The sequence below is a fragment of the Lacerta agilis genome, chromosome 2 (assembly GCF_009819535.1).
Source record: "Lacerta agilis isolate rLacAgi1 chromosome 2, rLacAgi1.pri, whole genome shotgun sequence".
NCBI lineage: Eukaryota > Metazoa > Chordata > Lepidosauria > Squamata > Lacertidae > Lacerta > Lacerta agilis.
This window is the reverse complement of record NC_046313.1, coordinates 110,169,239-110,191,956: the sequence shown is the minus strand read 5'-3', so window position 1 is coordinate 110,191,956 and position 22,718 is coordinate 110,169,239. Positions and strand designations below refer to the sequence as shown.

General features: G+C 42.5%; 2 protein-coding genes across 2 annotated transcripts in view; one reads left to right on the top strand and one right to left on the bottom strand.

The window, feature by feature from the left end:
* The window catches only part of LOC117042654 (oocyte zinc finger protein XlCOF6-like), a 663,370-nt gene that overhangs the window by 95,844 nt on the left and 544,808 nt on the right, over nt 1-22,718 (top strand). The window lies entirely within an intron of this gene.
* The window catches only part of LOC117042423, an 88,466-nt gene continuing 87,322 nt past the window's right edge, over nt 21,575-22,718 (bottom strand). The window contains 1 exon segment of the mRNA XM_033141970.1: nt 21,575-21,696. Within this exon segment, the coding sequence (XP_032997861.1) occupies nt 21,575-21,696 (122 nt within the window).

The following is a 22,718-nucleotide window of genomic DNA, read 5'->3' as shown; positions in this document are numbered from 1 at the left end:
GACAGGTCATAGCGGAGAGTTTGGACCAAACGTGATCCACCTGGAGAAGGAACTGGCAAGCCGCTCCAGTATCCCTGCCAAGAAAACTCCATGGACAAAGACAACAGGCATATAAAAGATATGACACTGGAAGATGAGCCCCTCAGGTCGGAAGGCGTCCAACATGCTACTGGGGAAGAGCGGAGAACAAGTACAAGTAGATCCAGAGCTGATGAAGCGGCTGGGCCAAAGCCGAAAGGACGCTCAGTTGCGGATATGCCTGGAAGCGAAAGGAAAGTCCAATGCTGTAAAGAAAAGTATTGCATAGGAACCTGGAATGTAAGAACCATGAACCTTGGTAAGCTGGATGTGGTAAAAAATGAGATGGCAAGAATAAACATTGACATCCTAGGCATCAGTGAACTAAAATGGACAGGAATGGGCGAATTCAGTTCGGATGACTATCATATCTACTACTGTGGGCAGGAATCCCGTAAAAGAAATGGAGTGGCCCTCATAGTCAACAAAAGAGTGGCGAAAGCTGTACTGGGATGCAATTTCAAAAATGATAGAATGATCTCGATACGAATCCAAGGCAGTCCTTTTAACATCACAGTAATCCAAGTTTATGCACCAACTACCAGTGCTGAAGAAACCGAAATTGACCAATTCTATGAAGACTTACAACACCTTATAGAAATGACACCAAAGAAGGATGTTCTTCTCATTATAGGGGATTGGAATGCTAAAGTAGGGAGTCAAGAGATAAAAGGAACAACTGGCAAGTTTGGCCTTGGAGATCAAAATGAAGCAGGGCAAAGGCTAATAGAGTTCTGTCAAGAGAACAAGCTGGTCATCACAAACACTCTTTTCCAACAACACAAGAGACGACTCTACACATGGACATCACTAGATGGGCAACATCGAAATCAGATTGATTATATTCTCTGCAGCCAAAGATGGAGAAGCTCTATACACTCAGCAAAAACAAGACCTGGAGCTGACTGTGGCTCAGATCATCAGCTTCTTATAGCAAAATTCCAGCTTAAACTGAAGAAAGTAGGAAAAACCACTGGGCCAGTAAGATACAATCTAAATCAAATTCCTTATGAATACACAGTTGAAGTGAAGAACAGGTTCAAGGATTTAGATTTGGTGGATAGAGTACCTGAAGAACTGTGGATGGAGGCTCGTAACATTATACAGGAGACAGCAACGAAAACCATCCCAATGAAAAAGAAATGCAAGAAAGCAAAGTGGCTGTCCAATGAGGCCTTACAAATAGCGGGGGAGAGAAGACAAGCAAAATGCGAAGGAGATCGTGAAAGATACAGGAAATTGAATGCAGATTTCCAAAGAATAGCAAGGAGAGACAAGAGGGCCTTTCTAAACGAGCAATGCAAAGAAATAGAGGAAAATAACAGAATGGGAAAAACCAGAGATTTATTCAAGAAAATTGGAGATATGAAAGGAACATTTCGTACAAAGATTACCACAATTAAGGACAAAAGTGGAAAGGACCTAACAGAAGCAGAAGACATCAAGAAGAGGTGGCAAGAATACACAGAGGAATTATACCAGAAAGATATGGAGGTCTCATACACCCCAGGTAATGTGGTTGCTGACCTTGAGCCAGACATCCTGGAGAGTGAAGTCAAATGGGCCTTAGAAAGCCTTGCTAACAACAAGGCCAGTGGAAGTGATGATATTCCAGCTGAACTATTTAAAATTTTAAAAGAGGATGCTGTTAAGGTGCTACACTCAATATGCCAGCAAGTTTGGAAAACTCAGCAGTGGCCAGAGGATTGGAGAAGATCAGTCTACATCCCAATCCCAAAGAAGGGCAGTGCCAAAGAATGCTCCAACTACCGCACAATTGCACTCATTTCACACGCTAGCAAGGTTATGCTTAAAATTCTACAAGGCAGGCTTAAGCAGTATGTGGACCGAGAACTCCCAGAAGTGCAAGCTGGATTTTGAAGGGGCAGAGGAACCAGAGACCAAATTGCAAACATGCACTGGATTATGGAGAAAGCCAGAGAGTTCCAGAAAAATATCTACTTCTGCTTCATTGACTATGCAAAAGCATTTGACTGTGTCGACCACAGCAAACTATGGCAAGTTCTTAAAGAAATGGGAGTGCCGGATCACCTCATTTGCCTCCTGAGAAATCTCTATGTGGGACAAGAAGCTACAGTTAGAACGGGATATGGAACAACTGATTGGTTCAAAATTGGGAAAGGAGTACGACAAGGCTGTATATTGTCTCCCTGCTTATTTAACTTATATGCAGAACTCATCATGCGAAAGGCTGGACTGGATGAATCCCCAACCGGAATTAAGATTGCCGGAAAAAATATCAACAACCTCAGATATGCTGATGATACTACCTTGATGGCAGAAAGTGAGGAAGGATTAAAGAACCTTTTAATGAGGGTGAAAGAAGAGAGCGCAAAATATGGTCTGAAGCTCAACATCAAAAAAACTAAGATCATGGCCACTGGTCCCATCACCTCCTGGCAAATAGAAGGGGAAGAAATGGAGGCAGTGAGAGATTTCACTTTCTTGGGTTCCATGATCACTGCAGATGGTGACAGCAGTCACGAAATTAGAAGACGCCTGCTTCTTGGGAGAAAAGCAATGACAAACCTAGACAGCATCTTAAAAAGCAAAGACATCACCTTGCCGACAAAGGTCCGTATAGTTAAAGCTATGGTTTTCCCAGTAGTAATGTACGGAAGTGAGAGCTGGACCATAAAGAAGGCTGATCGCCGTAGAATTGATGCTTTTGAATTATGGTGCTGGAGGAGACTCTTGAGAGTCCCATGGACTGCAAGAAGATCAAACCTATCCATTCTCAAAGAAATCAGCCCTGAGTACTCACTAGAAGGACAGATCCTGAAGTTGAGGCTCCAGTACTTTGGCCACATCATGAGAAGAGAAGAATCCCTAGAAAAGACCCTGATGTTGGGAAAGATGGAGGGCACAAGGAGAAGGGGACGACAGAGGATGAGATGGTTGGACAGTGTTCTCGAAGCTACTAACATGAGTTTGGCCAAACTGCGAGAGGCAGTGAAGGATAGGCGTGCCTGGCGTGCTCTGGTCCATGGGGTCACGAAGTGTCGGACACGACTGAACGACTGAACAACAACAATGGTTTCAATTGGATACCTCGCATCTTTTTTTAATGTTAATTGTTGGTAGGTAGGCCAAATTGTTTCCGAATTACTTTTATTTAATGCTATTGCTTCCAATGATGACACCCACTTTGGTATTTTCGGCTCCAAGAGCCATTTATACTTTATCCAAGTTTTATATAGAGATTTTCTTATAGTATGATTTAAGAATTCTTTGTGGACTGTTGTTTTGTCATATATCAAATATGCGTGCCACCCATAACGATTATTCCAGCCTTCCAGATCCAGGACTGCACCATTGTTTAAACTTATCCATTCCTTTAACCATTCCAGACAGCAAGCTTCATAGTACAGTCTTAGATCCGGGAGGCCGAATCCTCCTCTTTTTATATCCTCCTTCAATAGCTTAAATTTAAATTGTGGATTTTTTCCTTGCCGTATGAATCTTGATACATCCTTCCTCCATCTGTCAAAACACTTTGTTTTTCCTATGATTGGCAGCATTTGAAATAAAAACATCATTTTTGGTAATATATTCATTTTAACTGCTGCAATTCTCCCCCACATTGAAAGCCTCAACTTTTGCCACATATTTAATTGTTTCTTTATTTCTCCCCATACCGGTACTTGCCCATAATTATCTTCAAACAGATTTATATTTTTCATTGTTAAATTTATTCCCAAATGCCTTGCTTTTTGAACTATCTTCAATCCTGTTTCCTGTTCCAACAGTTTTTTTTTATTATTATTCTCATCTAAATTTTTATCAATACCTTCTTTTTCTCTTTATTCACTTTAAACCCTGCTACTTTGCCAAACTCTTCCATTCTTCCTATTACTTTCTTTATGCTTTCTAATGGGTCTTCTACCATGACAATCATATCATCTGCGAAAGCTCTTAATTTATATCCCACCCTTCCCAATTTTATTCCTTTTATCTCCTTATCTAATCTAATTACCTGATTTAGAACCTCTAACACTGTAATAAATAAAAATGGAGACAGAGGAACCCCTGTCTTGTCCCCTTCTCTATATCAAATTTTCCCGTCATCTCCCCATTTATTATTATGCTAGCTTTCTGCACCTGATAGATTGCTTTGAGTCCTGTTTCCATTCTTTTTCATATATTCATTTTATCAATTACCTTATAGAGGAATGCCCAGGATACTTTATTGAAAGCTTTTTCTGCGTCCACTAAGACCAGTGCTGCTTGCTTCCCTGGGTTCCAATCTAAGTATTCTGTAATATCTATAACCATTCTCATATTACTATGCATTTTCATTCCTGGTATGAACCCCGTTTGATCTGGTGCAATTATTTCATTCATTATTCTTTTTAATCTTTGAGCTAATATACTCACATATATTTTATAATCATTATTTAGCAAGGATATTGGTCTATAGTTCTTAATTTCCTTTCTGTCTTTATCTTGTTTTGGGATCATCGTTATATGTGTCAATTTCCATGATTCTAGGATATTCCCTTCTGCCATAATATTGTTTATGAGTGTTTTCAATGGAATTACCACCACCTCCTCCATCTTTTTATAATGCAGAGCGGAGATACCATCAGGTGCTGGAGCTTTCCCCAATTTTGTTCTTGCTATAGTTTCATGTATTTCCTGCGTTATAACTGGGTCATTTAGCCATTCTTTATTCTCATTTTCTATTCTGGGTATGTCCTTCCCTTGAAGATAATCCGAAATCTTTCTCTGATTCTCTCCCTTATTTATACAGGTTTTTAAAATACTCTCTAAATCTTTTCTTTATTTCATCTGCTTTATCTATTATTTTCCCATTCTCCTTAATTTGATCTATTAACCTCTCTTTTTGTTTCTTTTTCAATTGCCATGCTAGCATTTTAGTGGGTTTATTCGCAAATTCTAATGATCTTTGTTTCATCCATTTTAGATTATTTTGGATTTCCACATTTAATAATGAAGGATACTGATTATGCAATAATTTAATTTTTTTCTAATATCTTTTTATCTTTAGGATCTTTGGCCAACATTTTTTCATTAATCATTAATTCATCTTTTATTTTTTCTACATTTTTTTCATATATTCTCCTTTTCCTTGCCATTTGTTGTATGTAGTATCCCCCAATATAAGCTTTACTTGCGTCCCACCTTATCTTTATATCTGTATCCTGTGGCTTGTTTAACTCGAAAAATTCTTTTAATAATTCTTGTGCCTTTAACACCTCTATTTCATCATTTAATATTCTCTCATTTAATCTCCACCTTCTATTTTCTCTCTTTCTGTTCTCTAACTCCAATGTTATGGGATTATGCTCTGAGATTGTCCTGGGTTGGATATTTGCTTTTTTAAACTTTATTTACTAAATTATTTGAAATCCAGACAGACTTTAATGTTCTGTACAGTATAAGGTTGGGGAGTTGAGAAGTGGAGAGAGAGAGCCGGGGGGGAGAGGGGGGTAGCAAACATTCATTATTTTACAGAGTATATATCCAAGGTTTTTGTGCCAGTGCACATGGATAGGTTCTCCTATTCATTAGTTTTCATTGGCAGGGAAAAGATTGGGGCCCCCAGGGCATACAGTGGAACCTCGGGTTGCAGACGTAATCCTTTCTAGAGGCTTGTCTGCAGCCTGAAGTTTCTGCAGGCCAAAGCACAGGGCGTTCCAACACTTCCGGGTTCTTGCGGACCGCAAGCCGAAGGTTACCTAGCCCGAAGGCAGTGTAACCCGAGGCACCACAGTAGTGGCAGAACCATTTGGAGGAACAGATTGTTGCAATTCTTGGAAGGGGGTGGAAAAGAGCATGGCTACATCATGGTTTGATCCTTCTAGTACTTGTTGTTAAAGTTGTTCCGTGGAATTCCTTATCTGGACCTTGTGTGGAAATGAGTTCTCTCCATCACAAGAAATTTTTTTGAAGCTTTACTGCGGAACAGTCTTGAACAGTCTTACAATAAGATGAACATGCTAAAGTAGCAGATTGCAAATAATGTTCAGTCCTTGTAATTCAGTAAACTTTCCTCCCTCTGGTCCCAGAGGGAGATCGTAAGCTTCTTCATCACTGCATAACTTATTTGCAACTGCTGCTGCTTCTCTTAGCCATCTTCAGCAATAACACACTGGCTTCTCGCCTTTAAGCGTCCTTCTGTGAGAGCTCTACAGCTTCTGTCTCCAGCGAAGAGTTACAGTGGTACCTCTGGTTGCGAACGAGATCAGTTCCGGAGCCCCGTTTGCAACATGAGCTGAACACAACATGAAGCGCCGCATCTGCGTATGGTGAGATTCGGTGCTTCTGCGCATGATTTCATTTTGCACACCTGCGCATGCACGAATGGCTAAACCTGGAAGTAACCCATTCCGGTACTTCCAGGTTTGACGCATTCGTATCCCATGATGAACGCAACCTGAAACAAGCGTAACCAGAGGTACGACTGTATTGGGAAAGATACCAGCCTCCTCTGATGCTTTTGTCAGAGTGGAACCTCTTGCCTAAGTCTAGCAGAAACTCCTCTTCATAGCATTTTAATTACAATGCATTCAAACACAGCTTTATATGTACATTAAACATTTTAACACTTGTGCCCTTCCAAGTAACAATGACATTTACAAACAGGTTGTCACTTTCTTTTTTCTATGTTTCCTTCATATGGCACAATGTTCTCTCTCTTTTCCCTCAAATGCTCCAGGCGACCATGGATGAGTGTCTAAAGAGAAACCAAAAGCTCAGAGGTTTTTTTGGGGAGAGACGTGAATATCAGGTTGCCTCCTAGTGCCTTGGGGCCCTGCTATTAGATTTTGTATCTGGTAAGTGCTGTAGGAGTTTTAAGGTTTTTTAGCTGTATATTTTAAAAATAAGGCTCTTGGGAGATATTATTTTGTTATTCTGACATTGCATTGCACAGGAGCACCGTTGCACACCTGTTAAAAATTGTGATTTTTTTATGAAAAAAGAATAAAAGTATCTTATTTTATTTTTAATAACAGAAGAAATGATGCCCAATTCTTTGTGCTCACCCTAGGTTCAAGATTAGCAGCCACACCCTCATAAAAAGCTATGAAAGGATACAATATTTTTTAGCAAGTTTCAAGGTGAATTCCTACCTTGTATTCCTGGGCTGCCTCTTCCTTGAGAACCACACTTCTCACTAATAAAGGAGAATTATGTTGCCTATAAGAGGGACGCGGGTGGCGCTGTGGTCTAAACAACAGAGCCTACGGCTTGCCGATCGGAAGGTAAACAGCGTTTCCATGTGCTGCTCTGGATCAGGGGTACCTTTACTTTTACCTTTTTATGTTGCCTATAGCCAGCCCAGGTCAGATATGTGTCTGCACCTCTTTGAGCCAGTTGAAGTTTCTGAGCACTTTTCTTTCTTTCTTTTTATTCTTTATTAAACAAAAAACATTAACTTACATAACAATACCCAACAATACATTAATAACATCACAAACTACCATTCATACAATCTACATCTATTTTACCTAAGAAAAATAAAAATAAAGAAAAAGATAAAGATAAAGGAATAAAGTAATTAAAATGTAATTCCAATTATTCTCATCATACTGTTTCTCATTTTGTTATTTAACACACAGTGCTTTATTTTTATTTTGTTTTACAAGATCGTATCAAAGAGGTTTGATTCATAGAATCATAGAATCATAGAGTTGGAAGAGCCATAAGGGCCATCCAGTCCAACCCCCTGCCAAGCAGGAGACACCATCAAAGCATTCATGACTGATGGCTGTTAAGTCTCTGCTTAAAGACCTCCAATAATTTTATTTATAAATTTTATATTACAAAAATCACACAAGATCTGCCAGGAGATTTTGGTTACTATAATTCCCCCCCCCCCAAATACTCTTAAAACATTATCCATTCTTTATTAAGAAAGACCAAAGAGGTGTCCAAGGATGTCAGGGACAGGATTGTAGACCTGCACAAGGCTGGACTGGACTACAAGACTATACCCAAGCAAGTTTCTCCCCTGTGTGAGTTTGTTAATGTTTTCTAAGTGCTCCACTTTGACTGAAGCTCTTTCCACATTCAATACATTCAAATGGTTTCTCCCCTGTGTGAGTTTGTTGGTGTATTCTAAGTGCTCCACTTTCACTGAAGATCTTTCCACATTCAATACATTCAAATGGTTTCTCCCCTGTGTGAGTTTGTTGATGTTTTCTAAATGCTCCACTTTCACTGACGCTCTTTCCATAATCAATACATTTAAATGGTTTCTCCCCTGTTTGAGTTCGTTGGTGTATCCTCAGTCTTCCCACGTGATTAAAGCACATCCCACATTCCATGCATTTAAACTGTTTCTTAGTTCTTCCCAATGAATTCACAAATGGCTGCATAGAATTCTGACCTGTTTGGGAGTGGGGGGAGGGGAGGAAACAGAAATCATCAATCCCAATCTGCACCTTCTCTTATTTTAACGCCTTTGTCCATTCTCTACTGTCCTCACTATGTTCCAATTTTTTTAGGAATGCAGAGGAGATAATGGCAATAGCAACACATGATCATTCACACATACCGGTAATAAAGCAGCACCAGTTTATAACACAGATCTATGGTTGAATTGGCTTATTAGACACATCTCTGTAGTTTTTTTTCAAGTGAGGAAATGATCTCAGGTTCTGATAATAAGGAAAACTTAAGTGTTATTATGCCACATGTAACTGTAAAAATATTGCAATATATTAGAACATAAGAAGGGTCTGCTGGATTGGGCAAAGGCCCACCTAGTCCAGCATCCCGTTCTCACAGGGGCCAACCAGATGCCTGTGGGAAACCAGTAAGCAGGATTTGAACACAAGAGCCCTCTGCCTTCCTGTGCTTTCCAGAAACTAGTATTAAGAAGCATTTTTGCCTAGAACCATGATGGCAGAGCACAGCCATCAGTTTAATCCTTTTTTCCCCAAGCTATCCAAGTTGCTGGCCATCACTGTCTCCTGCAGGATGGAAGTCCATAGAATAATTATGTTTCTGTTTATTTATCTTTAGCAGCCCTTAAAGGCTGATAAATGTATTATGGCCTAAGCTTTTGTGGGCTGCAATCTGACAAAGTGGATTTTTGACCAGGAAAGCTGGTGCCACTATAAACTTGTGAGTCTCTTTGTTGGCTTTATGTACTTATATTGAAATTTGTACCACACTATCTCCATGGAAGCTGAGACGGAAAAAATTACAATGGTGCTATAAATTATTATCCCAATCACTCACTCTCATACACAACCCCAGTCTGTTAGATTGACAAGTTTACACAATTCACTTATCCTTCTTCTTCCTAGCCCTCCCTCCACACAAGACATGCTTACAGATTCAGTGCTTCTGTGTATACCCATGGCATGCAAAACATCATGGGGAAGAAAATTATGGGAGAAATTCAGTATTCTGCTGGGTCAATCATTCCATCACAGAAAGCATGTCAGCTTCCTAGATGTAATGGTTCTCCCTCTCCTCTCTCAATGCATTTAATGTTGCTTTTAGTGATGTGAGGATTGGCAATAGAGGGGATGATCATCATGATATATTTTCTTTAAAGGGCATCTAACAGACTGGGGTTGTGTATAAGAGTGATTGCCTCTTGCGGAAGTGACTTCCATAGTTTAACTATGCACTGCATGAAAAAGACCTTCCTGTTATCCATCCTGAATCCTGTCCTGACTTCCATTTTCAGTTGATGCCTGCAAGTTCTGGTGTTACGAGAGAGGAAGAACATTATAGTGTTTGTCCATATAACCTCTGTTTGTAACAGTTGTGGTCATTGCAGCCACCATTATGCTATAGATCCACAGTTGTGTTACATGAGATGCTTCAATAAAATGCTGTACTAGAGGAGCATCTATTACATTATTCCTGATCCTGGAATGGTGCTCCGATATTCTAACTTTGATAGGTCTGAGAGTGTGACCCACAAGGACATCTGATCACGTAAATTACATGTGAAGTAGCACATGTGGCAAACGATTGTAGAATAAACTTAAAACTTTTATTGTTAGTAAACTCTTTAACCTGTAGTGCAAATTTGCAAGCGGTACAATGCTTGCACCTGAAAAAACCACGAGGAAGATTAGAAAAAACGCATTGTGTGGGTGTGGATTTTAAGACCGTATGTACTAATATGTCTTTTAAAGATTTTGTGTGACGTTTGGCAAAAAGGGGGGTATTATTACACCCAGGAATATCCTTAAGAATATTCCAATGGCGCCTGATGATTTTTTCAATTGCAAAAGTCATATGGTTATATTCAAGGGAGGCAAAAACACGGATTCATCTTTGTTGATATATTAATAAAGGTAAAGGTAAAGGACCCTGACTGTTAAGTCCAGTTGCAAAGACTCTGGGGTTGCGGCGCTCATCTCGCTTCACTGGTCTAGGGAGCCGACATTTGTCCGCAGACAGTTTTTCCGGGTCATGTGGCCAGCATGACTAAGCCACTTCTGGCGAAACCAGAGTAGCGCACGGAAACGTCATTTACCATCCTGTCGGAGTGGTACCTATTTATCTACTTGCACTTTGATGTGCTTTCAAACTGCTAGGTTGGCAGGAGCTGGGACCGAGCAACGGGAGCTCACCCCGTTGCGGGGATTCGAACTGCCAACCTTCCGATTGGCAAGCCCAAGGCTCAGTGGTTTACAAAACAGCACCACCCACATCTGTTAATATGATACAGTAAATAACATACTTTATTTGTGTTATAATGCAGCCAGTAACATTTATTGTATATGCGTAGTATCTTGTCTGTAGCCAAAGGTTTGTTGTTGTGTTGTCAGTGGCTACTAAGCATGATGTTCTGCCTCCACTGTTGGAGGCAGCATGGCTCTGAACGCCAATTTCTGGGAACCACAGCTGGGGAGAGCCTGTTGCCTTTGACCCCTCATTGTGTCCCTTGAGCTCAGCATTGTCTAAAGCAGGCTTCCTCAAACTCGGCCCTCCAGATGTTTTGAGACTACAATTCCCATCATGCCTGACCACTGGTCCTGCAAGCTAGGGATCATGGGAGTTGTATGCCAAAAACATCTAGAGGGCCATGTTTGAGGAAACCTGGTCTAAACGGAGCAGCTCTCCAGGGTCTCAGGCAGGGTCTGTGCCAGTGTGACCCACAGATGCCAGGATTTGCCCCTGTGCCCTCCTGCAGATGCCGTGCCCCCGAGCTGAGCCCCTTCCCCTTCCTGCACGGTTGGGGGGCGCCCTGCAGCCTCCGGCTGGACTCGGGGCCTGATCCTGCCAGGCGAGGCGCCCTTCCCCTCCTCCGCCCTCCTCCCCCCCCCCGCCTTTTGCACCTCTGACTCCTCGCTCCGTCCCTGCACCGGAATCCGGCTCCTCTCCGGGGAAACTCGCCAGGCCACTGGCCGCTGCTCCTCCGCTCTCCTCGGCGGGGGGACAGGAAAGTGCAGCCGCTCTCGAGTCCCCCTGGCTGGCCCCGTTTCCTGCCTCTCTGAGCATCGGAGCTCGCTGCCTGTGGGCTGGGCCTTGGGAGGCTGCAAGGCTGGATGCGCCCCCTTGCAAGGCGAAGGCATCGTGCAGGCGGAGAGAGCTCCCTGCTGCTTCCCCTGCCCTCGTATTTGCGGCCCGCTGCTTCTGATCCTGGAGGTTCTGTTCTTAATGTCGGGGCAAACTGATAAACCCTTTCAGATTTGGTCAGCCACTCCTAGCTCTGGAGCAGCTGGGAACAAGCTTTTGCCACCCTTTTCTAGGGGTCTTCACACGCCACCAGCTGTGTCCCCGTGTACACAAATCGCTGAGCTGTCGTAGAGCCTCCGTGAGATGCTTAATTTCAGGGTTGTGGGTTCAAGACCCATGTGAGAAAAAGTAGAAATAAAGTGTGATGTTACCTTGAAATGGTGTACACAATATTCCAATGGTTAACCCCCCCCCCCAGAAAACCTCCCCTTTCTATACCATTTCTGTGTCTTCTGTAATAAGTGAGTTTTGTTTAGAAAGCTGTTTTTCAAAATTTATCACATCATTGGTGTTGTAAGCCAATTAAAACTATAATAAGGAGAAAATAGGGACCGTTTCCCAAGGGGGAGTTCCGGAATTTTTACCCTGGGGAAGACCCTGTAATTTGCAGAGCCTCCCACTTATGCTGAAATGACAGAGACGAACCGTAGCTGAAAAAGCAAAGCGTAGCCTTCCCATTTATTCCAAGATCTGTTGCAACAGAGGTTCCCCAGACGAACAGAGAACCCCGACTTATGGTACAAGGAGACTTATATACATTTCCGTTTCCATACAAGTCAATGACACGAAAAGAGCGGGAAAAAGGGATTTTACATAAGGTAAGCACATTTTACTGTGTGATTGGATTTGACAGTGGTGGTTGAGTGCTTTTTCCTGTCCATCCTTTGACTAGATAACAGTCCTGTATATCTCTGTATGCAGGGTGGAGCCGGCGATTGGAATTTCCTGAATTGCAAATGTCCATGCTTTTGTTATGAATAAAGGTGGTTGTCCTTGTTTATAGTTGACATCTCAATGTTTATTTCTTGCTGCTTTGGTAGTAGACCCAACGGGTGGCGCGGGTCTGGCTGATGGGTTTAGATTATGCAAATGGTCAAGAGGCTGGGTGGAGAGGCTAATCCAGCTGCAGGCGATAGGCATGGGTGGGGTGCGGAGATGTGATCAGATAATGAGCGGTCAGTTTTGCATCTGAACATCAGGATTGTCGCTGTCCGTTCCCCCCCCCCCAACCTGCCCTTCTACTTCTGGAAAGAAATGGATCAACATGGCTCTCTCTCCCTCCAGGTGGCCTTGCCTTGGACCTGGGTTCTGTGGGTCCCCTCTCTGTTCATTGGGGTGATAGTGGGGTGCAGGTGGGGTACAGGTGGGGTGCACTCCTATTACATTCCCCTCTCTGCGGCTTAATTTTGGTACAAAATTATTGCCGCACATCCTTTGTTGAATACACACCTCCCCCTAAGTGGTACATAGGGATGGACACAGGGGCTCCCCGGGGCTGCATCAAGGGAGCCTGGATGGGAATAGGGGAGGGTTGTGCCGAGCGCATTATAGCAGGAAAACATTGTAAGCAGCAACAGAGGAAAACAGCGATGGCAATCAAAGAGGCAGCAATAAAAATGAACCCCTTTACGGTCTCATGTATCCATGAGGAATTAGGGAGCCATGACCAAAGATCCTGATCAGAAATACCTTCATGTAGGATATCTTGGAGGTTACCGGTGAGGGAGGCGATGGCACCGAGGTGGGCTGAAATGTTAAAGGTCTGGCCGGTCACATAAGAACAACACTCTGCCCCGATGACCTTACAAGCTCTGCCTTGTTACTTGTGGTATTCTAGCACTTTGGGATAAACATTTTCTCCCTAGTGGTCTATGCTTTATTTACCAGGAAGGTCCGCCAGTGACTGAAAATGCAGTTTGTTTTGTTCCTGTCTTTTGTGTGTGTTTCCAGGTGTCAAAGCTAGCTGTCCTATGGTCTCTTGACCTTCAGCATGCCACAGCAACACCCATACATGCATCCCTGGTGTAAGGGCTTGCATTGACTTGACCTAAAGCCTTTTAACCCCATGTGGTTAGGTGTGACACTCCCTGGAGAGAAAATGCCCCATCCTGCGCATTTTGGGGCCTCTGTGGCTTTGGTTCTGCTCTCAAAGGGGTGGGCCTGCGCTCTTGCTATTTATAGGGACGTAAGCCAATGACACCTTGGATACAATTGTCCAATTCAAATGAAGTCCAATTAAAATTTATACATGCCCATGGTTCACGTTCCAAACCAATCTGTGAAAAACCATTCTAAAAAGGCAGTGGTCCAAATAATAATTTAACATATAAGGAAACATTCCTGCAAAATCAAAGCATAAACACCTTCATGTATCTGGGGTTTTGTTTTTTGTTTTGGATCTCGAAGTTTCTTCTTGGTAAATGATTCAAACAATCTAAAATGTGTAGATGAGGTTGGATATCCAGTGGGTCAAGGAAATGTGGTCATAAATTGGTCTAACCTAAATACTGGACTATGCAATAGCCTGATCTATTGAAACATAAAATGCATGGCAATACGCTATACATTAAACATAAAAACAAAACAATTAAACACAAAAAGAACACACTATCAGACAAATTTCAGCATTCCTACATAATAACACATAATATACACAACATACAATTATTAATTCAACAGCAGTTGGATGTCTTTGAGGAACTCATGTGATTTTGAGACCATTCTGGCTGCTGTTACATCCTTTCAATCCTAGGGCACAGAATCTTGGTCAAAAGAAAAGAAAAATGTCCTTACAATTCAACTCCCCCCCTTTTGTCAAAAAAGAAAAGAAAAGAAAAATAAGCTCCTGAAGAGAGCACTCTCATTTTTACCTGTGGAAATAATTTGGCATGTTAGGATTTTAAAGCCCCAATACTTAATTCTTTTGTTGTTATTCAGGTGGCCCCTGGAGCAATCTCCTAGCAGGGATAAACTTTGTCAGTAGCCTCTGTGCATGTACAGAGTTCATGATTTAGAAACCTATTGTACCACTTGAAAGAGTTGCATCCCTTGGCTAAATTATTTTTTTATAAAGGAAGGGAAGGGTGAGGAGATTTTGAAAGAGTAGGTTTAGACAGAAACCCAGCAATTTACGCTTTCACAAAACCAGCACTAAAGATTGGTCAAATTAAAGTCCTAATGAAGTCTCGGCACTGATCGTGTTTACTGTACCAAATAAACATATCATACCCCAGGCAAAATAAATTGGGAGCTATGCCTCCTTTATCTACAGGAAATTGGGGTGCAGGTTTCTATTCTCAATTGTACCATTTGCAGACAAAATTATTCTGCCCTTTATTTACAGGAGAAAATGGTCAAGGCTCATTGATTAGTCTACTTGAGTATGTGGGCTATCATTATTTTGTGTGCGCCCCCTCTGGTCATTTAGCAGAATACCTGCTCCCTTATATATGAGTAAAAATGGCCAGAGTCAGAATGAATAAAATTCAAATATTCACAGTGATTTTAGCCAAGGCAGACTAAATTCTCTGCTCCCTCATGTATGGGAAAATGGCTCTTCAAGGCTCTTGTATGTGCTTAAACTTTAAAACTTAAAATAGGTGAATTGGTAATCGCTCCTTTTATAAAACAAAACACAGCACTCTACTCTCAACTCTGAAAGCTGGGTTGAATTTCAACCCACCACCACACCAGCCTTAGAAAGCCTTGCTAACAACAAGGCCAGTGGAAGTGATGATATTCCAGCTGAACTATTTAAAATTTTAAAAGAGGATGCTGTTAAGGTGCTGCACTCAATATGCCAGCAAGTTTGGAAAACTCAGCAGTGGCCAGAGGATTGGAGAAGATCAGTCTACATCCCAATCCCAAAGAAGGGCAGTGCCAAAGAATGCTCCAACTACCGCACAATTGCACTCATTTCACACGCTAGCAAGGTTATGCTTAAAATTCTACAAGGCAGGCTTAAGCAGTATGTGGACCGAGAACTCCCAGAAGTGCAAGCTGGATTTCGAAGGGGCAGAGGAACCAGAGACCAAATTGCAAACATGCGCTGGATTATGGAGAAAGCCAGAGAGTTCCAGAAAAACATCTACTTCTGCTTCATTGATTATGCAAAAGCATTTGACTGTGTCGACCACAGCAAACTATGGCAAGTTCTTAAAGAAATGGGAGTGCCGGATCACCTCATTTGCCTCCTGAGAAATCTGTATGTGGGACAAGAAGCTACAGTTAGAACTGGATATGGAACAACTGATTGGTTCAAAATTGGGAAAGGAGTACGACAAGGCTGTATATTGTCTCCCTGCTTATTTAACTTATATGCAGAATACATCATGCGAAAGGCTGGACTGGATGAATCCCCAACCGGAATTAAGATTGCCGGAAAAAATATCAACAACCTCAGATATGCTGATGATACTACCTTGATGGCAGAAAGTGAGGAAGAATTGAAGAACCTTTTAATGAGGGTGAAAGAAGAGAGCGCAAAATATGGTCTGAAGCTCAACATCAAAAAAACTAAGATCATGGCCACTGGTCCCATCACCTCCTGGCAAATAGAAGGGGAAGAAATGGAGGCAGTGAGAGATTTCACTTTCTTGGGTTCCATGATCACTGCAGATGGTGACAGCAGTCACGAAATCAGAAGACGCCTGCTTCTTGGGAGAAAAGCAATGACAAACCTAGACAGCATCTTAAAAAGCAAAGACATCACCTTGCCGACAAAGGTCCGTATAGTTAAAGCTATGGTTTTCCCAGTAGTAATGTACGGAAGTGAGAGCTGGACCATAAAGAAGGCTGATCGCCGTAGAATTGATGCTTTTGAATTATGGTGCTGGAGGAGACTCTTGAGAGTCCCGTGGACTGCAAGAAGATCAAACCTATCCATTCTCAAAGAAATCAGCCCTGAGTACTCACTAGAAGGACAGATCCTGAAGTTGAGGCTCCAGTACTTTGGCCACCTCATGAGAAGAGAAGAATCCCTAGAAAAGACCCTGATGTTGGGAAAGATGGAGGGCACAAGGAGAAGGGGACGACAGAGGATGAGATGGTTGGACAGTGTTCTTGAAGCTACTAACATGAGTTTGGCCAAACTGCGAGAGGCAGTGAAGGATAGGCGTGCCTGGCGTACTCTGGTCCATGGGGTCACGAAGAGTCGGACACGACTGAACGACTGAACAACAACAACCACACCAGGATTTAAAAATTACCCTCCAATGCTTGCAGACACATGGCCTTCCACATAGTTATAAAGTGGGAGTTGAAATGTACCCTGAGGTCATCTAGTCCAACCCCCTAAAATACAAGGTTCACAAGATTTGTACTACCAGAAACACATTCTTATGTACAGACACAACTATCATGCAAGTACACATGTACTAAAAGCAAAAGAAAAGTACCATCTTTATACAGAACCCTTTAGCAGACTTTAAGATAATTTGAGTGAGGATTTTTCCTTAGACTAGAGATGGCAAGTTCTTCGAGAATTATTTTTTTAAGATACAAGTGAACAGACGGTTTTCCTAAGATTTGATAGGGAGATAGTCTTTTATAAGGAATACTAATTCAAGAGTTGATATAACCACCTACAAATAATAAAACAGCAATAGATTTGATAGAAGTGATTTTTTTTTTTAGAAGGTAAAAGTGAACAATTTTCTTGAAGCCTAATGAACCAATGTATTAGCAGCAAATTAAGAATTAAAACAACCATACATAGGAAAGTGAGATGGGGGGTACCTTTAGCAAAAATCCCCCCCTTTTCGATGGGGAAGGGAAAGCTCAGACAGAACAAAGAAAACCCTTTTTTTTTAAGGCTTAAGGCTGATGAAAATCAGACACTGCAATTCATCTTGTAAAACTTTAGACTTCTGCAGCAGAAAAAATTGTGTATTGAACACTGAGTTCACAAGTTCAAAGTTTTATATAAAAATTCAAAGTTACAAATCTCCCTTTTCTACAGCCTCTTTAAAACAAAAAAACATTTACACACAAATTCCATCACTTACATAAGATTATTTAAGCAAGCTTGCATTTTCTAAACCTTGATTACTTCTCTTATTTACTTCAAGGAAAACAAAGATCTCTAACATACAGGCTCTCAGACTGTATAATATTTGGGGGGGTTTCTCTCTGGCCTTTTTAAACTCACTGAAGTTACACAAGGAAAACAAAATGACAGACACAAGGAACAGACTCACATGTATAACAGACAACACACATAACAGACATGTAACATGTAAACATATATTTCCATAAAGGAGTTGGCTCACTTCCTGTTTCATTAAGCGAAGTTAGTGGGAAAGTCCCACATGAAGTGGTTTTATGAGCCTCCTTTAAAGGACCAATTTCAAAGTTTGAGCAAACATTTCCACAGTTACAACCCTTCATTTTTCTTCATCCTGTACCAATTGCAATTTTATAAGTTGGTCATGTCAATTTTAAAGTACAAATTGGAGAGAACTGACTCAGAGTTCCAGCCAGGACCAAGCCAGATGGGCTTTGTTCTGACCAGGAGTCTGGGAAAGGAATTCCTTGGATTGGGGTGCACCCATTATCTAAAAGTGTGGTCTGACCTTTTATCCTGCAGTCGGGTTAGGAGAACCCTCTATCCTGGGACACGTTTCTCCCGGATCTTCTAGATCCCACAGCCCCCGGCTGTGATCTGCCTACCGTTCGTTTGCGCTAACTACTAGGTGGCCCAGCCGTTGGCCTCTAGCTACTAGGCTGTGGTGCGATCAAGTACCTTCGAGACCCCCCTTACTAGTGTCAATAATAATTGCTGAGGGTCCGACAGCAACGTTCCTGCCTCTTACAAACTAAGGAAAGGGACTACCTGCCTTCGAACGCTTGCGTGTGCAATGCCGAAGCGGTAAGCCCAGGATAGATTTTGTGAAAGGAAAAGGCAACCTTGCGTCCTGACAGCAGCCCATCAGATTTAAAGAGGAAACATAGTAAATTTTGACAAGAGAGTCAGAGTGGACCGGGTCAGTTGCCACGTTTTGGACGTGAGCACTGTACCCCAGGACTTTGGTTCTGCTTTATCACCCTGCCCTACAGCTATGCTGTTAACCAAAAGTCCGAGCGAAGGGAAAGAAAAGGGATAGAACAGAATTTTTCGTTGCTGCGGTCACTTATCCACCCCTTACACCGTGTCCCTTATACTCACTTAGCGCTCTCTCGATGGCTTCCCGGGTTTCTTAACCTGCAAATTAACGAAAAAAAAGGAAAAACAAAAAACAAACTTCCTTCCCGGTTGCGTTGCTTTGCTTCGGTGCGTCCCGCTGGAACTCCAAATTACTGCCGGAGATCCTGGTTCCTGGGGCGGGGGAAAGCTCTCCCTGCAAAAGAGCTGGGTGCGCGCTGAGCTCCCTCGTCCCCAGAACCCTCAGATCTCCGGAAAACTTGGGTCCCTTCGTTGGTTGCCAATTGTTGTAAGCCAATTAAAACTATAATAAGGAGAAAATAGGGACCGTTTCCCAAGGGGGAGTTCCGGAATTTTTACCCTGGGGAAGACCCTGTAATTTGCAGAGCCTCCCACTTATGCTGAAATGACAGAGACGAACCGTAGCTGAAAAAGCAAAGCGTAGCCTTCCCATTTATTCCAAGATCTGTTGCAACAGAGGTTCCCCAGACGAACAGAGAACCCCGACTTATGGTACAAGGAGACTTATATACATTTCCGTTTCCATACAAGTCAATGACACGAAAAGAGCGGGAAAAAGGGATTTTACATAAGGTAAGCACATTTTACTGTGTGATTGGATTTGACAGTGGTGGTTGAGTGCTTTTTCCTGTCCATCCTTTGACTAGATAACAGTCCTGTATATCTCTGTATGCAGGGTGGAGCCGGCGATTGGAATTTCCTGAATTGCAAATGTCCATGCTTTTGTTATGAATAAAGGTGGTTGTCCTTGTTTATAGTTGACATCTCAATGTTTATTTCTTGCTGCTTTGGTAGTAGACCCAACGGGTGGCGCGGGTCTGGCTGATGGGTTTAGATTATGCAAATGGTCAAGAGGCTGGGTGGAGAGGCTAATCCAGCTGCAGGCGATAGGCATGGGTGGGGTGCGGAGATGTGATCAGATAATGAGCGGTCAGTTTTGCATCTGAACATCAGGATTGTCGCTGTCCGTTCCCCCCCCCCCAACCTGCCCTTCTGCTTCTGGAAAGAAATGGATCAACATGGCTCTCTCTCCCTCCAGGTGGCCTTGCCTTGGACCTGGGTTCTGTGGGTCCCCTCTCTGTTCATTGGGGTGATAGTGGGGTGCAGGTGGGGTACAGGTGGGGTGCACTCCTATTACAATTGGAATATATATTGCATCATATAAGCTATCCAGTATGTTCTACTAATAAGTCTCCTTGTGATCTGGTGTGCAGTCACTGGTTTCTAAATCCTCAACATGAAAAATTCCTGAAATACCATTTCAGGAAGCTGGAACGATGGCAACCTCCTGGAGAAAAGGGGCCTGAATGCCTCTTATCTTTCCATAAGGTAAAGGTAAAGGGACCCCTGACCGCTTCTGGCGAACCAGAGCAGCGCACAGAAACACCATTTACCTTCCCGCTGGAGCGGTACCTATTTATCTATTTGCACTTTGCCGTGCTTTCGAACTGCTGGGTGGGCAGGAGCTGGGACCGAGCAACGGGTATCTTTCCATACCCACAAATATTTATCTCATGAAAATAGGGACATCCCATTTTAGAATGAAAATTTTACTATTTATTACCCACACATCTTATTAGGTTGCCCTAGCACTCTGCACAGCTTCCAACATATATAAAAAATAGTAAAATGTTAAACATTAAAAAACTTCCCTATACAGGATTGCCTTCAGATGGCTCGGATAACTCTTGACCCTCCAGCAATTCTCCAATGAAAATAGGGACGACCTAAGGCAGGCATGTCCAAAGTCCGGCCGGGGGCCTAATCTGGCCTGATAGAAAGTTTCATCTGGCCCCAAAGGAAGGTCTGTTTATGGTTAGAATCATAGAGTTGGAAGAGACCACAAGGGCCATCCAGTCCAACCCCCTGCCAAGCAGGAAACACCATCAAAGCATTCCTGACAGATGGCTGTCAAGCCTCCGCTTAAAGACCTCCAAAGAAGGAGACTCCACCACATTCCTTGGCACCAAATTCCACTGTCGAGCAGCTCTTACTGTCAGGAAGTTCTTCCTAATGTTTAGGTGAAATCTTCTTTCTTGTAATTTGAATCCATTGCCCCATGTCCGCTTCTCTAGAGCAGCAGAAAACAACATTTCTCCCTCCTCTATATGTCATCCTTTTATATATTTGAACATGGCTATCATATCACCCCTTAACCTTCTCTTCTCCAGGCTAAACATACCCAGCTCCCTAAGCCGTTCCTCATAAGGCATTGTTTCCAGGCCTTTGACCATTTTGGTTGCTCTCCTCTGGACACGTTCCAGCTTGTCAGTATCCTTCTTGAACTGTGGTGCCCAGAACTGGACACAGTATTCCAGGTAAGGTCTGACAAGAGCGGAATACAGTGGTACTATTACTTCTCTTGATCTAGATGCTATGTTCCCTTCCAAGTAACAATGACACTTACAAGCAGGTACTTCCCTTGATCTAGATGCTATACTCCTATTGATGCAGCCCAGAATTGCATTGGCTTTTTTAGCTGCTGCATCACACTGTTGACTCATGTCAAGTTTATGGTCTACCAAGATTCCTGGATCCTTTTCACATGTACTGCTCTGAAGCCAGGTGTCACCCATCCTGTATATGTGTCTTTCATTTCTTTTGCCCAAGTGTAGTACTTTACATTTATCCCTGTTAAAATTCATCTTGTTTGCTTTGGCCCAGTTCTCTAATCTGTTAAGGTCATCTTGAAGTGTGATCCTGTCCTCTGGGGTATTAGCCACCCCTCCCTGTGGATAGCCTACCCACCCGCCTACCGTTGCATGCTGGCATCCATTGTCTGGCTCTAGGACCCGGTTAGCAGTGGACTGTTCCTGTCATATGGCTAGTGCTCTTCTCGCACAGGCGCCCTGCTCATTATCCGTCCCACTGATTGGCTCGCACAGGCGCCCTCTCCTGTCTTCTGCCCAGCATTAGTTTCTCGCTGCCACTCTCTGTTAACGTCCCATTCCTGTCCACCATTTTCTGCTTGGTCCTATCTGTTCTCAATAAAAAGCTCAAAAAAATGGTCAGCTCTCACGCATCAAATCTGGTCCTCTTTGAAAAAAGTTTGGACACCCTTCTGCTATGGAGAAGTGGGACGTTCTGGGATCAAGATCTGCCAGGAGATTTTTGTTATCACAATAATTTTTCAAATACTCTTTAAACATTATCCATTCTTTATTAACCTTCTGCTTCGATTACCCTGGAAACTTCATGTTGATTGACCACCCCAACTCCCTGACCCCAAGAAAGGACTCATCTAGGGAGGCAGGTGAGCATTACAGCTAAACCCCTTGTTATGTTCTCCAGTAGCTATTCGCTCATCCAGTTCTTAGTGTGTTATGTTTGCCAATTGTAAGTATTCTATCATTTTAACCTGCTATTGGGTTTTTGTGGGAGACTTTTCGCTTTTCCAGTTCTTCGTTAACCAAAATTCTGGCTGCTGTTGCATACATGAAGAGGGGCCTGCATTTTTTTTTCCTGACTTCTGGCTTCTGGTCTCTTTATGAATGGGAATTTTAATATATTTTTTAAATTTATTATATATTTTCTCCCCAAATTCTCTTACATTCCCACCACATATGCATATACGAGCCTTTACCAATTTTACATCTCCAGCACATTTCGGATCTATATTTATACATTTAGGCCAATTTGGTCGGGGTAAGATGCCATCTGTATAGCATCTTCATGATATTTTCTATGAGACTACAGCATGCTGTAAACTTTATGGCTCCTTCCAAGTTTCTCTCTCTTATTCAAGTGAATAGTTTCTCACACTCATACATGTGAATATTGTATCCAAGATCTTGGGCCCAACACACCACTCCACCCTTCAGTGTATGTAGTTTAAATTCTCTTAATGGTTAATTGTTTATTGAGTAGGGGCTCTTAGTGTCACGAAGCAATGCCTTTCAACGCAGCTCCATAAAACTGATTGTGCCCTCACACTACCACTTTTGGTGCAGGGACTTTGATCCAGACAGGAAATGTTAAGCAGAATCCACGCCCCTCTCTG